At 36.5% G+C, this 16,849-nt stretch overlaps 1 protein-coding gene across 6 annotated transcripts in view; it reads right to left on the minus strand.

Moving 5' to 3' along the window:
- The window catches only part of LOC131435832 (LHFPL tetraspan subfamily member 3 protein), a 45,704-nt gene that overhangs the window by 15,308 nt on the left and 13,547 nt on the right, over positions 1–16,849 (minus strand). For all 6 annotated transcript variants that reach the window (XR_009230547.1, XM_058604056.1, XM_058604054.1 and 3 more), the window contains one exon: positions 14,685–14,996. Coding sequence is in view for 5 of the 6 variants with exons in the window: in XM_058604056.1 (XP_058460039.1) it covers positions 14,685–14,826 (142 nt within the window). In the remaining variant the exon portion in view is untranslated. The remainder of the gene's footprint in view (positions 1–14,684; positions 14,997–16,849) is intronic.

Genomic DNA, 16,849 nt, shown 5'->3' on the forward strand with positions numbered 1-16,849 from the left:
CAAAAATTCGGTGCTATTCTCAACCAACATAATCAATATTCTCGTCCATATCACACTTCGTAATTTCAGGCTTTCTTTTTGTATCATCCAGTGATTGTTAAATGTACTCGTATACTTTCCGCATTGACAGGACTTAAAAACAAATTGAACTTAAATCCTATTGACATTAATAATTTTGAAAAGATGGCCCGAAAAATAAAATATCCAATATCAAGCTACATTGTTACCGACGATACTGACAACACTTTTTCTACCACCCTGCAGTAATATTGATTTCAACAACTTGTACTTGCTTATGTCAATTTCAACCAATCACGAGCTGGTCCGAAATTGGTCCTAAAAGTGGATTAACAATTGTCAGGTCCTGTCCTAGGTCACACCTAGGTTTGCGAAGCAGTTAATCAATGTGTTGGTGGCTATAATTAATTCAGAATCAGCCCGATTGTGAGAAATTCTGGCAATCGGCAGAAACCTGGTTGCATTCCAGCTGCTGTCAAAATCGCTCCGGAGAATTTGCGTCATTCTTTCGCCGTACTCTTATTCACTCTTTCTTTTTATTTGCTGTTCGACTTCATCTGACATTGGTCAATCCTGCATTCACATACAAAGCAACGAATCTTGAGACGAGATAAAATGAGATTGAAATATGGATATGTTTGATAGTGAGAAAGCAATTGGAAATAACACTTTCCATAATAAGTAGCTTGTTGCCCTTCATATGTACTTTTTATTGAAAAAATAAAACCAAGGCGCTAAAAATGTATAACCGATTCAAAACGTAAAAATAATTATTTTTGTTGGGATAAAATTTAAGTCAAATAAAGAATGACGGATTCTTATAATATTCTTCATTTGACATTTGAAGAAAGATTTTTTTCAGTGTAGTGCACGAAAGTTAGACTTATGTTGTGAATATAACTAGCCCAACAATTTTTTTTGCAAAATTTGTAACTTTTCGAATATATATATATATATATATATATATATATATATATATATATATATATATATATATATATATATATATATATATATATATATATTTTTTTTTTTTTTTTTTTTTTGTAAAAAAATGTCCAGACTTTTTCAAAAGACAGCCTTAATCAGTTTTGGAAAAACAAAGTGTGCCATGTGGCTTTTTGTGACAAAGTCTTCCTGTCCAGACAGAATCATTCAGATCTGAGAGGGTGCTGCCAGCATTTATTCGAGTTGGGACGAAATTCGTCAATAATGTTTTATTTGAACTACGAAAATGTTGAATTTTCAACGATTTAAAAGTGGCAATTTTGATTTGGAAAGCGAAGAACTAACAGGAATGTCACCAAAGTTTGAGGATGAAATTTTGAAGGAATTGCTCGATCAACCCTCGTCGCAAACTTGAGAAATCACTCGGAGTTACACAGCCAGCCAAGGGACGTCGAACACCGATTTTTCACGTGCAAACAAATACTTCAACGCCACAAAAGGTTATACTCTATATACGGTGAAACCAGCTGAGTTTGGTATATTAATGCTAAGCTATTGCAACCTAGTGAAATAATTGAGTTTGAGCCGAGCATTGCGAGAAAAAGGGCCACAATACAGCGATAGGCACGATATAGTAAGATTGCAACATGACAATGCTCGTCCACCTGTTGCAAATGGGAAGTCTTGCGCGACCCACCGTTCAGCCCAGATACTGCTCCTTCTGATTACTATTTGTTCCTGTTAATGCAGCATGACCATACTGACCACATGGATCAATTTTTTTTTGCTTTCATCATGATTGAAGAAGTGCTGGTCAGCCAGGCCATGCTTCCAGCACGCAAAAGCCAGCGACCGCAAAACAAACATCTAAAATGTAAGTTGTTTTTCTGAATATTATTGGTTAAAATTTAGTACAAGTAATCGATTGCTAGTTTTTTTTTCTGAACTGTCATTTTTGATTTATCATGCGAGCAGTTTAGCAATGGCATCCAGCAATGACACGCACCACAAACGCATGATGAAACGTTACAGTTTAGTAATGACCTTCACTCTCAACGGAAAATTATTCGTTTCAATGAGGTATCACTCGTGCAACTGAGCAATGACACAAAGTTATCTTTATGCATGAAAGCTAAAAATGTCTCAGTTATTTCAATCAATTATTCGTTTATTTGAACTTAAAACGCCAAATAAATATTTTTTACTTCTCTTCGGAATATGTTGCAGCCTACTGACAGCATTCGAAATAAGCAATATCGTTCACCTGAAGGGTTATGGTAAAATCAACAGGTTGTTAGTGGGCGTGAATCAACAATTGCAATATTTTGTGATCTGATGGTTCTCCATGAGGATTACTTGATAGCAATGAACAGTACTTTGAATGTTGCATTTGTAACCATTTTTGTCAATAAAGTTCCAAATTTAAAAAAGGCGGGTGGGTAATGTCATAGACATAACTAGATGTCGTGAATACGAAAACAACTGACATGTTCCTTAACACTTCCGAATATCAATTAGTTGATCAATTGTATGAATTATGCAAGCATTCCCCTTTTCCACATTTTTCGCTAAAACAAAGAAGGGTTCACTTGATCTCGATTACTGTGAATTTCACACAGCGAAAATTGCACAAATCTAATCAAACAGTTCTAGATTTGAACTAAACTGAGGATTTTTACCTTCGATTTGCGAAGAAGAAATCCTAATAGTTCTTTAGAAAACTTTCAGAGCCATTAGAACGGCTGATTTTGTGTGATGCTCCCCACCGTTGTCCTCTTTTCGTTTCTTTTTCACCAATGCAAACGACTAGCAGCTGTGACGTAATCGCTCTTGCCGGAAGCGAAACTAGCTTTGCAAACGACACACGATACATCTGCTTGCAGTAACGCTAGAATCCAAACTGATCCAATTTTTGTTAAGAGGTTTCTTTTTACGTGATTTCGTTTGTAGCTTTTTCACTAATGGGCGGTTCTAACTTTAATGTCGATTATTTCATTTTGGATTTGCATTTCATTGAAATATACTATCAGGATGCTGTACGAGATTCATTCCTGCCTTTCAGAAAGACCAAATTGTGGAACTCACTACGATATTAAACACTGTTCGGAACATTTTTCTCGAACGATTTGTTGTACAGCTGCAGATATTTTGTTCTCTTCTTCAGAACGCGTTCTGATTGGCTGATGCTGACATGGGTCAAATGAGACAGGTTTTTCAATAGTGTACTATTGAAATACTTCAATGCTTTTGCTATACATGTTCAAGTTGAAAAATTTCGATTCTATTGGTAGTTAGATTATATAAATCCTTTCACAGATCACTAAGCTATGAGCTTTAAAAATACGAGAAAGGCAAACGCGCCTTATGAATTATCCTCTTTGATACTCGTTTATACCAAACAATTCAGAAAAGTTTAATTTTGAATTATTTGAGATTATGTCACACTACTGAAAGTTTTATCATAAAATTGTGATCATATTTCCGATGACATGTAGCAAAAATTATGTTGATTCGTTAGATACAACAAGAGATATTCACGATCAAAAACTTATCACTCTCTCAAAGGGTAAATTTTGAAAAGGCGCCCCATAGTAAAGTAAGTCGTATTCACGACAAAAACGGTCTAAGCCTCTTTATACCCACTAGAACACTTTAAACGATTTTTTCCGATTAAACGTATCAGTAAAAAGCTTTATGAAGCAAAAATCTGGAAAATTCTGGAATCGTTGTTTGAAATTCACTGTATTTCTTCCTCGTATCCTGACACGTGTTTCATATACTATTTGTAGACTGTAGAAAGTCTTGTGATTTTACATCTTTCAAAATGCATACAAATGGAGCATCGTATTTCACACAAATTTAAATTCAAGAACGCATAAAATTGTGTGATTTGAAAATTGAAGAAGTTTAAAATCGTATGAAATAAAAAGCAAAAGATCGATAGCACCAGCGCGACTTGAACCGAGTAACATTAGCTTATTAAGCACGTCAGTTAATCGACTGAAACACAGAAGCTCATATCTGCTTGATGAATAATTGATCCATATAAATCCATACAGTGACACTTGGTAGCGGAGTGCAAATTACACTCTAAACCTGTAAAATTGTGTGCAGGTGGGATTTTGCGTCATATGAAAAGTTAATTAGTTGTGAATTGTATCGTTTATAGAAATATGTAACCAGTGAAATTCACATTTTTTCTACGTAGACGAAATGCGTATCAGTGCAGAATACTAGAGCAAAACAAAATAATTTAATGGAAGACTTGCTAAGATTTTGTTCAACGACTGTAATATTAAATCGATTTAACGAAGAAAAAATTAAAACATGTGGTTTTAGTACAAATGTCTGATGTTTTCTGTCAAAATAATCCAAATAATATCTCCTCCTTAACTCAATAATACCAAATCCGATTGTTTCAGAACCACAGTGCGACGCCAAAAATTAATAATTAGCTGATAATTTATGCGAAGCGCTATAATTATGTTTTTCCCCCGTTCGCGATGAGCAGAAATAGGAATTTCCGCCATGGAACGTACGCGTGCGAAAAAAAATCCAGTTTCATGTACAAAACTGCTCCTCATTGCGTTTCATCGTTTCAGACAACATTCGCTTGGCAATTTGCTTCTCGGTCTAAAATTGAATTAATTATATGATTAGACCAGTCGAAATTGGTCGGCGCTGCGCAGCTTCTCTATTGTTGTTTTACCCTTTAATCCGGGGTATTGGATTCGATTACCCGCATCTTTGCTTTGCGGAAAGCAGGAATTATGTGGATACAAAATTTTGCTTAACAATTTTAGAAAAATGTAACATCCCATAAACACAACAGCTTTGCTGATTTGCTAATTTATATTCGAATCAATGTCCCAGTTCCAGAGTTACAAATTAAAGAGTTTTTTATTGGTTATGACGCCAATAAAGCATATGCAAAATGACAATAAGTAGCTACGGTTACCAAAAACTTTCACGATTCAAATCAGCTGATTTTCAAAGAGAGCGAATCTTTCGACTTTGGTTTTAATTCTTACTTAGAAATTATCGAATATTCTCAGATCAGTTTGTCAGAATTTTCTTGAGATGCAATTTGAGTCCCTACACCATTTATTAGGCGTCCATACCGTTTCGAAAATGATAAGATTTTGTTCGTTATTATCACTGTTGTTTTGAACGTAGCAATTCAATCTTCGCATGAGGCATATTCCAAGCTATTTATAACAATTTTTTAGTAGATAAAATAAGATTAATATGATTTAAAAAAAATAAAATAAATTATTAAGTTAGACGATGCGAAGGGGCGGTGGTAATTTCACGTCCACGTTCAATAGTGTTTGGCTTCAACCTCAACATTCGTTACTAGAAATAGCAAATTCGCTTAGGGCATGTTCAGAAGTGTTCTAGTTCTAGGTGCATAATTTATGTCAGTTACAAAATTTAAATGTGGATTTTATAACAAGAAAAAAAACTGGCAGCCCCAGCAGTGTTTTACTCGTGTTTCAAATATACAAAAAATAGAACGGTATCGTAGGCCAGTTTTAAATGTGACAGAAGAACTAGTCGAAAAATAAAACTAGAACGGCTTGCTAGGGATACGTTTGTTCCAGTTTCCTTACTATTACAGAGCTTCCAAATAGAACTTCTAGCTGCTGAATTTGCTCTTAAGGAGTGAATGCAAATGTCGCCTCTGAGAACGATGTAATTGAATTGTGTATGTGACAATCGTAGTAGGCTGGGTGGAAATCAATTCGAAAAGCTTTATCTCAAAACAGAAAGATTCTTTCCCTCGAGAGGACATGGTGGAACAATGTTTTTCACTGGTGTTCTTAATGGTGTGCGGATCTTACGCATGCTACCAATACACAAGTAAACGAAAACAAGACAGAGAAACCCTCCCAAGTAACATTTTTAATATTAATAAATACTTGTACCTGTCTTCAATGCTGCATAATAAATCTTGCATTAAAACTTTAGACTCCGCGAAAGCCTACCGAAACCTCTATAAGAGCATGTTCCTGCCATCCTTCATAAGGTTTAAAAAGTAAAGTGAAGAATCAGCATAAACCTGCGTTAAAACTCCAAATTCAAGAAAATTTTGAAACCAGCTTCACGATCAACAGTAAATTTGTTCGAATGGAATGAATTCCGCTATAAATAAACTGTCGTTTTCATAATATTTTTCTTGACTATGTGTGTGTCATATCTGCTTTAAATCTAATCAGTAAGAATATATTAGTTTCTATTTACGAGTTTGAGGCTTTTTCCGATCGTAGAAACTTCATGTGCTTTTATTTTTATCGTGGACGTATGGATAAAAATAAGAAATATAACTAATCACCTTGTAATAAATGCGGTTTGTTTCGCACAAACATTATTTATGGAAATTATTTTCTGTGATTCATCGTCATTTTTGTATAAAACTATTTCGTGGCGTTAAAACTTGTGCATACGTTCTGAAAATGAATCATGAAAGTCCATCATATTTCCTCGTTTTTGCATTTAAAAGTTTATTTGATGTCAATAAAGGCTACGGCAAATAATCTCATAATGGCGGCCATGAAATTTTTTTTATTGTAAATTACTCTGCAACTAAGAATCAATAAATCAAATAGCCCACAACAAATGTGTCATAAATGTACTTTAGAACCCTCAAATTTGCTCTGAGTGGAACTGTCAATAATCGCACACGCACACACACAAAATTAGATTTATGAAAGAATTTAACTGACAATAATGTTTTAAAGAAAATTTTTGAAAGCAATATTAAGAGAGTTTACATGCTTTTATTCTAGTACAAATTGTTTTAATTTTAGTCCAGTTGCTAGTTTAGGTAAAGGGTTTTATAGAATTTTTAAAAACTATGATATTACTTTTCAAAAGAGACACTTATTATAGTTGTCATAAAACAGGTAGTGATTGAAAAATCAATTACAAAACTCAAATCAATTATAATCAAAACCATAAGGAATTCGAATTGTTACCTGGGCTACCCGATGCTTCCAAAAGCAACATCAATAACAACAACAATTGCGACGACGAATCAATGGAAGATAGAGCGAATATAGAACCAGTGATGCCACTTTTTCTTGAGGTCGAATCCGTAGATTTGACTTCAAATCTACTTATACTTATTTGAGACGAGCTTGCCGTGAACTTATATGGGGAAAACTCACTAAATGTATCTAAAATGAATGAAAATTAGTACGTATCAAATGCAATTAAATCAATAAATAAATAAATAAAAAACTTAATAAATCAACAGCTTGGAATGTCAAGCGATAAAGATAGGCATCCTTAAGATGAATAATCAGTGCCGGTAGATGTTTGATAGTTTTTAAAATCGGACATACGAAAAAATCTGGAAAAATGATGCAGTTTAAAGCTCAAATTCCTATGTCGTTTGAATCACAGTCTCGTTTATGTGACATTATTTCACAAAAAAATCTCTTCGCTCCAGTTTGCATTTATTTTCTGTTTTGTTATTTCATTCATTAGCTTTGTTCCACTCAGTATTCTCTATGGATACTGACATTACTTAATCGCAGCTCCGGCTTCAAAGCTACAGATTGATGAGTCTGGTTACCACAAAATTTCCAATTGAATCATAACGTCCATAAAAATACAAAACTTATGTAAGTATGCACTAAATAGCTTTCGATTAGCAAATTTTGACAGCTAGTAACTAATTAAAGCCATTTTAGCTATATTAGTCCCCGATGCGATCGGAAGTAGCGATCGTACTAACCAGCTCTGGTCTGCTTGTCTAACGATTAACAATCAATAATTGTCTATTCGGTAACATTGATTCCCGATTCCGGAAGTAGTAGCCAAAAGGCCTTAAAATGTAACCACTGTTTCATCATCACTTCAGTAACAAGTTAATATATCATAAATCTTGGTTTGGCAGTTGTTTACCCCAATCCAAGCAAAAGGTCGATAGAGTGAAAGCTGACTAAAATATTATGACTATTATGCGCCGTGGAGACATCTATAGTGGTTTTTATGGGTATTAGGTCGTCCATGTACCGACGTAATTTCGGATAAATTTTTAGTTTTGTAAAGTAATGTATGTAACGCGAATATATGTATATCCTACTCTCAAAAACATATGAAAAGGGTATTCCAATCATCTCTACAAAAAGGTATAGCTATTCTCAGTGTAATCTTACTTTTATTTATTTTTTTTTTTTTTGTTAAGCGCGAATGTTTTGTGCGGGGTTGGTTGGCCGAGTTGATTATTTAATGTAGAGGTAATAAAAAAATTGAAACGATTAACGAATTGAAATACTAAGAAACTACAATCATTTAAAATTTGTTGTTGATTAATGAGTCATCTCCAATATTTTATGTACCAAATGCCATCAAAACTCTGATAGGACTTAAAATTCTTGTAAGAATTTGTCACAGATTGATCCCGAGTAAAACTCGCCCATCAGCATGGAATCTGCTGCAAATGTTGGCCTCTCTGAAGACGTCAAACCTCTCCCCAAGGCAAGTGCACAAACTGATTCAAAAGAGCGTCAATATCGTAAACGCCGATTTATCCAAATTTTGACCGATTTCCCAAACAAAGCAGCATTGTAGAAGAAAAATGAATACAAACCACGGAGGAAAAGGTAGCAGCACAGATAACAGATATACTGGCTCGAACAATTTTTTTCAAAATCCTATGTAAATTTCTAATTTGCTATACGTTGAAAACACTACTGCCACCTACTCGACTGTTCACCGCGATTTTTCAAAACGTTCCACTACGTTCCGGAACGATAACAAAATCCTCCTGCCTGTTATAGAAATATTCCAACCACAAAAATCATAACACTTATCACACGATTTCCCTGAGTTTTAAAGACAACTTTATTTCCATGTCGCATAAATCACACGAGAATTCGATCGGAATAAACTTGTCATTTTAACCAACAGCAAAACAGAAATCTAGCGCGAAGTGAATGTTGCACCAAAAAATTGTGGCTCATGTGAAAGCGGCATCTAAATCGTGGTGGCACCTTGTGTCGATCGTGGTGACATCTGCAAGTGTTCGCCACGCTGATTGACCAAATTTTACGCACAGTTCATATGTGAGCCTGTATATCTGTCATCTGTGGTAGCAGCGAGAACTGTAAAAAGCTCACTTTTGCTGCCAAAACTAAGTCAGAAAGTTTAACTATAGAATTGAACTTTTAACTACTATAGAATTGAATGATGTTAAAAGTATTATTCTACTAGAATTTGGTTCCAAAGTTTAGTTCTTCCATTCTAGAAGTGTAACTGAATTCAGGAACTCCTTGAATTAAATTCTGGTCCTTCTGAGCTGAATTCTTGATCCGACTTTGAAAACGATATTCTAGACCGGAATTCTGCAACTAAAACTCAGCTGCAGATCAGAATCCAGCTCCCGAGGTCAAAGCTAGGATACTAGAATCAGAATTCAGAGCCGAAAAAGAATCCTGGTCTCGAATTCAGTTCCACAACACAGGTTCAGTGATGAGTTTAGCTATTCAGAATTCAGTTACCGAGTTCAGGTTCAGAATTCAACTCCCGAATCTAGCATCGAAATTGATATTTTTTACGTTTCGTCTTTGACTCATCAGTGCAGAGCAGTTCATATTGAACTGCCTAATGCTAAACTCTTCAGTTCAATTTGAACCGCTAAGCAGACGAAAAGTTTCTGCCTTTATCAGAAACCTTTTTATTTTTATTTTCAATTTGAGCTACTCTGCACTGATGAGTCAAAGACGAAACGTAGAAAATATTAGAAACGGTTATGTGACCTAGCACAAAATTTGGCTAACTTCTAAATTCGATTCCTGAATTCCAGTTCAAGAATTCAAAATCTTTAACATCAAAGGAACTGAACGATCCCCTTTATTCGTATTCACGTCATTCAACTGTGTCTCTGACATTACCCAACCGCCTTTTTTTAATTTTGAGCTGTTAATCGACTATTTAGCAGAGGAATGCAAATTCTTGGAAACCTCATCAAAATTATGATTTTTATTGTTAAAATATTTTATACAAATTATGCATTTTATAAAACATAACAAATTAGTCAATTTGAGGTTGAGGTTCTTAGTTATATGGTATCCGAAGTTATGTGATAGTTAGAAGCAATGTTGGTGATTGCCGATAATTTGGCAGAGAATGGCTGGATATTTCTTTACATTGTACACAACATCGTCATTTTGGTAGATGACCGTTCAATGCATGAACTGTGAGAGAATGTTTCTACATTTCTTCGATCCGCTTCATACTCTGAGTATTTCACGGCCCTTAACAAAATATATGAAATCTAAGGATCGGCGCTGTGTGGAATTAACCAAGAGAGAATCGCAAGTTGACAATTATCGCAGAAAATCGAATCGATGATTCGACTTGATAATTCTCATACTATTTATATTTTATATTAACTCATACTCAATATTTTAAAACCCTGGTGTGGAGCATTCACAGACATTACATAGTTAGAATAAGCGGCAACCTGTAATATTTTTTTAAAGAAACTTCTATCAAACAAAAAATCATTTCAACAAACTTTCCTCCATCTTATATTGTTTAATTTTTTCTATCTTTAAATAAAACTTTTCAGAAATCTTCTCAGCAAACAAATCATTGTTTTTTGAATTAGTAAAATATTAATGGTTTTAAGTCTGCCAGAGCAACACTAGTTATTGGATGATTTTTGTCAAATTTGCTTCAAAGAAAGATTCAGTATGACTCGGTGTTCACTGCGAATCATTCATAACACTAAGAAATTTTTTATCTTTCGTCTTGTCTTCAAATCTCATCTATTTATTACCGATTTCTTGTTTCTGGATGCTTGTATTTATGGGTTAGAGCAGATATACACATCAAACTAAATCTTCGGATTTTACCGCAGGAAAAAGTGGCATCACTGGTGCCCACCCGTGATGCTCAGACGGGTCGTTGAGAGAATTTCGCTCTCGCACTCCACTCTACACTCTCACTAGCCGCTACCTAATTTTGGGTGAAATCCTACCCAAAATCAACTAAACTGCATCTCCTCAATTTTATGTAACGAGTGATGATCTCAAAAATTACGATTTTTACGATCAAGGCGAAGTTATTAGTAGAAAACGACCTAATTTTGGGTTGCTTATAGAAAAGCTCGTCAATGAGTGATTTCTCCTTAAAAAAGGCGGGTGAGTAATGTCAGAGACATAACTGGATGTCGTGAATACGAAAAAACTGACACGCTCCCATCACTTTTCCGAATATCAGTTAGTTGATTGATTGTATGAATTGTGCAAGCTTTCCTCTTTTTCACTAATAGAATTTGAAGCGATACACCTACATTAAAGTACAGATTAGTTACATTAAACAGCTACTATTCTACAACTATATGTTCCAAACTTGAAACAATTCCTTTTTAATTTGCTAATATAGGAAGCTAGGTACGACAAATTTGTAGTTTATTTTTATTGAAGCTATGAAGTTCGAAGATATCTGATTCTTCTCGAAATTTCAGTACGAGACAATTGCAATGGCCTGGTCTGAAATGTATCTACGATCTTCGGTATGCAAGAGTGATTCTAATAATAATAATGATAGTAATAATAATAATACAGATTAACCTGTATATATGGCAACCCTGTTTCGCATGGCATATTTTCACACGACCCCATACTAGTATAAAGATGTGTTCAACATCATCACTTTCGCTTTCGCATTGCCGTTCGTAATTGAATGTGTTAGTGACGGTACAAATCTGCTTTTCTACCTGTTTCGGAGCCATCGTTCTGACGGTGTCTCGTACGTGCAGAGTAGCTGCTTTAACTTAAATGACGCTATTTCTCACATCACATTTCCTTTTATACCTGCTAGTGGTAGCACGGTAGGACGTCCCCTTTGTTAGAATTCCTTTCCTATACGCAGAACGGGAAACAGTGAAACGATATAAAAGAGAGAGTTAGCAGAGCGGCAGCCAGTAATACTGAATGGGTCGTCGAGCTGTTAACAGCATATTGTGGAGGAACAATTAAGGGCAAGGTAAAGTCCCGCTCAAACCGTGCTGGTCTGAAGTGCCCAGTTGGCGGCAGAATCCATCGCTTGCCTCGGAAGGGGAACTACGCCGAGCGTGTCAGTGCTGGTGCATCGGTCTATCTGGCGGCAGTGATGGAGTACTTGGTTGCCGAAGTGTTGGAGTTGACCGGTAACGCTGCCCATGACAACGAAAACGAAAATCACCCCTCGCCATCTGCAGCTGGCCATCCGTTGAAAACCCCGTCCTTTTCAGGATGACCACATCACTGTGATAAAGAAATATTTAGAATTGCTTTAAGTTTAGCCAGTTCTGATACGCCTGGAAAGTAGAATGCGCAAATCAAGTGGAAACATTTGTTCTAACAATTTTTGTTTTCGGCCGCATACTAAAGTACTCGCGACAAAAATACATATTGATCTGTGGCAACTCTGTTTCGCACGGCATATTTGTAAACTAGTATAAAGATGTGTTCAAAATCATCACTTTCGCATTTTCGTTCGTAATTGAATGTGTTAGTGACGGTGCAAATTATTTTAACTCCCATCTTGATGAATCTTTTGGTAGGAAATATTGAGATCTGAGATGGTTCTCGTGTGTGTCTTGTTTCGGCAATGGGCCTTGCTGGACTTTTTGGCTGCCTTTTTCGGTGTCATTGTGCTGACGGTGTCTCGTGCATTCATATCGGGAAACAATGAGACGACAGGTCCTCGATGTTGCTGTCGTGTGTCTTGTTTCGGGAAGAGTTGCTCAGCAAATGATAGGAAAAGTGAACCATTCAACTTTTATATGGATGCTCTTGTATAGATACAGACATCTCGCTTTCTGATTGGCTGGTGCTGTCATGGGTTAAATCAAACAGGTTTTTCAATAGTGTACTATTGAAAAACTTCAATATTGTTGTAATACACGTTCAAGTTGAAGATTTTCGATTCTATTGGTAGTTAGATTATATAAATCCTTCTACAGATCACTGAGCTATGAGCTTTCAAAATACGAGAAAGGCAAACGCGCCATATGAATTATCCTCTTTGATACTCGTTTATACCAAACATTTCAGAAAAGTTTAATTGTGAACTATTTAAGAATATGTCACACAACTGAAAGTTTTATCATAAAATTATGATCATATTTCCGATGGCATGTAGCAAGAATTATGTTGATTCGTTAGATATAACAGGAGATATTCACGATCAAAAACTTATCACTCTCTCAGAGGGTAAATTTTGAAAAGGCGCCCCATAGTAAAGTAAGTCGTATTCACGACAAAATAGGTAAACTTTATTTGTAGTGTATGTTAAATAAACCATGCCGGTTTTTTGTTGCTGAGAAAATATCCGTCTGATGGTGCTGATTGAATCGTGCGAAGAGTCGCTAGAGAGCGTTCTTTGATACGATAAAAGCCATCCTTGGTTACAACGAGTTTGAGTATAATAAGATGAGGGTGTAGACTAGAAATGGGCAAACCAGTTGATCTCACAGAACCGTTCAGAACTTGATACACTGAGGTATCTCCAAGTCCCGCGTAAAATTACCTCGTAACTTCGGATTTCTTTTCTTTATGCCAAATGTCCAGATCTGGTGTTATATAAAAAAAATTGTTTGAAAAAAATCGACTTTGAGACTTAGAGAATTTGGGACCGCCTATCTTCAAAAATCCGCGTAGGAAAAAACTGCAAAATTGAAGATTTTTTTCTATGCCAAATGAAATGCAGGAAACGTCAACATCTGGTGTACTCTAAAACAAATTGAGGGTGTTAGAAAGTTAACTTAAAAAATATTCGAGATAACACCAGATCTCGACGTTTCATGCATTTTCTAAGACAAAACAAGCAAACCGGATATCTTTGAAAATTCGCGTGAAAAAAAAACTCGGAACTACGGAAATCTGCGTAAAAAAGACCTCAGTGTATTTCTACCGAAAGAACTAGTTCTTCTGAACCGTTCGTTCGTTCTTCATAAATTATGAATGTTTATGCAAAACCCGTACGAGAGCGAACAATTATATTTTATTGGTAACAAACTCCAGTAACTTTTCTGTATCTATGTAAAGTTGCAATCGTTCATTTTTGTGAACATTTTCACAGAGGTCACTGTTGTTTACTCATTCTTCCAGAAGAACTAGTTCTTTTAAGCCATTCGCGAATAGTTTACCCATCTCTAGTGTAGACTGTGTGTGGACAAGTGATAAGGAATGTGTGAACTCCAGTGTAGTGAGAGCATACCACAAACGGATTTTTTTTTTGAAGCAGGGAAAAGCCTGATGGAGATGAAATTTAGCAATCTCTCTCTCCAGCAGGCATAAAACCTCCTCATCTTTCGTATCAACGGGTGTTCAGATAGAAGTGAATAATTTCGAGAAGCAAAATACCACAGAATCTACGGCGATTGGTTGGTGTGTAATAATTATTCGTAATTGCACCCTTACGATTGAGGTATTTGGGTATCACGAAACGGAAATGACTTTCTCACGTAGCCTTTCTTTTACGTGGAAATGTCGACCGAAAATGTTATCTCACTTTTTGGTACTGAACGAATTTGAATTACCCAAATGAATGTCTCTATCTGGTCAGTCCCAAGGACTTCCATATCACAGTAGAACGTGTTCACACGAAACTCAATCAACGCGCACCGGTTGCGTAAACATTTACGGTCTCTATTGCTGATACATCACTTATAAAATCATACATACTAAAGGTAATGTAGAACAACATTCACTTACCAGGCGTGACGAACGCGACAACACTGATGATGGCATAGCAAATGCTGAAGATCGCCCAAAGCACCGCGATCGCCTTCGAGTTCCTGATGTAGTTGGTCGCGTACATGTGACTCGAGTCGACGTACTCGATCTTCGTTCCCATGGTCGGACGAATGGGACCGACCAATTTTCCGACGATGTTTTTATGTTGTAACACACTGCACCCAGTGCCAAATGTCTGACACTTTTCAGTATACCTTCGTTTACTTTGCACACTGTATTTGTTTTAATTATTTCCCAAGTCTCTCATACCCTCAACACTATCTGGTGAATCTGCAACGGAGCACGAAAAAAAAACAACACGATATGCAATAATTGCCGACATATGCTATTATAAGTCAAGCTGAAAACTTAAGCACTGCTGCATCATCTCGTTGAGCCACACAAGAAATATGATTCTATTTGCTACGGAACGATTCACCGCTGTTAGGAGTAAAGCAGCTCCATCTAATGACACTGCAAATCCCTTCTCCGACTACCACAACAAGGCAGCAGATGCACCCCTGCTAAGTGTATAATGCGGCAAGCCGACAAACTTGTTTAGGTTTTGAAGTCATTGTTTTATTTAAAGTCCATCCACTCGATGGTTTCGCAGTGAACCTCGTGGCTCAGAACTATCAAGTAAACATGACCATATGGCATACGACACGAACAGTGATCATTTTTTGATGGTGCACGTGTTTAATTCGAAAAAAAGGAACAGGATGCACACCAAGCGGACGGGAAACAATTATTATTTTTCGATGTCATGTGGCAAACATCTAGCAAATATTTTAATATATCAAAACTAATCGACTTCCCCATGAAATGTGAATCTGTTATGCGGGCAGGCTCTTGCACAACATTTTCCACCAGTACTCGATCACGGCGGCGCGATGGAGTTATTTCACGCGGAAACCCACCCAACCAACCAACCAACATTACCAACTGTTCCCACAATTTCGAAATCGCTTTGCTCCATTTAGCGATCGACATCACCAATCTTCCGATCAAAAATGAAACGAAATCGAAATCATCGCGTTTAATCCAATTATCTAGTAATCATAATTACCAATTAGATGCGATCAAGCCAGATATAATTTAATGTTATATAAAATCGAAAACATTTGCATTACTGGCTGCATTTTTTTTCCACTTCTAGTTATTCCGAGAAAAGCGTTCGGCTTAAGATCGCTTTGGTGTAAAATTAGATTCTCACTGGCCGAAAGCGACGAACCCAGCTCGTACCGGCGATCGTAACTTTCCCTTTCGATCGCTCGCTGCTGCTGCCTTGTCCAGTCGATGGATGGATGACATTGTATGTAAAATACCCGTTCACGATCGCGCTTCAAAGCTTCACAGTACCAGGCGAGCACGACTCGAAACAAGTCAGCTACTTTTTCTCGTTCTGCTTCTTTGTTCTTCTTGCGCTAAGCTTGTAAAATACTCCTAAAGTCAACGAAAACCATCCTCGGTCGGTTCTCTCTCTCTCTCTCTCTCTCTCTCTCGAAAGCTAGGTTGTCTAAGCTACCTACAGTCTCACGTTGTAAGCCCAATTATATCAAACAAGGGAAAAAAAGCTGCACCATCAAAACGGTACAGACGAGCTCTGCAGGTTGCTCGCTAGATCTTCGCTGACTGTCAGTTGAGTTATTTTTTTATGAGTCATGCTTCGTGCGATCGAGTCGGTGTTGTCATTCCGACAAACAACTGCCGCTGTCAGAAGGCCCCTGTAAACTTTCCGCCGATCGTTGCGTCGTCCGTGTTGAAAGAAAGTGTTCGTCGGAATAGATTCTTACATTAGTTCGAACAGAGCAAGCGTTGCTTTATTTAGAAAAATGAATTCTGCGCATTCCAAAGCCCTGCTCTTCAGCATAACCTCGCGAAATTGTTCATGTTGTTAGTGTAGTAGTACCATGGAAAACATCTGTTTAACACTCCAACCACCAAGCCTCAAAAACAGTCGGAACGGTATTTTCAAATGGCTGTATCTTCGTTGATACTGAACCGATTTCGTTAATTTGGATTACATTGGATTTCTTGGAATGTCTAGATTAATGTAGACCAATTGGTTAATTTTGTAGAATTGTAAGTTTCGGAGCAAGTACTGTAAAAAGTCATATCGATAGTCCCACGACAAAAGAGCC

Source organism: Malaya genurostris, chromosome 3, assembly GCF_030247185.1.
Source record: "Malaya genurostris strain Urasoe2022 chromosome 3, Malgen_1.1, whole genome shotgun sequence".
NCBI lineage: Eukaryota > Metazoa > Arthropoda > Insecta > Diptera > Culicidae > Malaya > Malaya genurostris.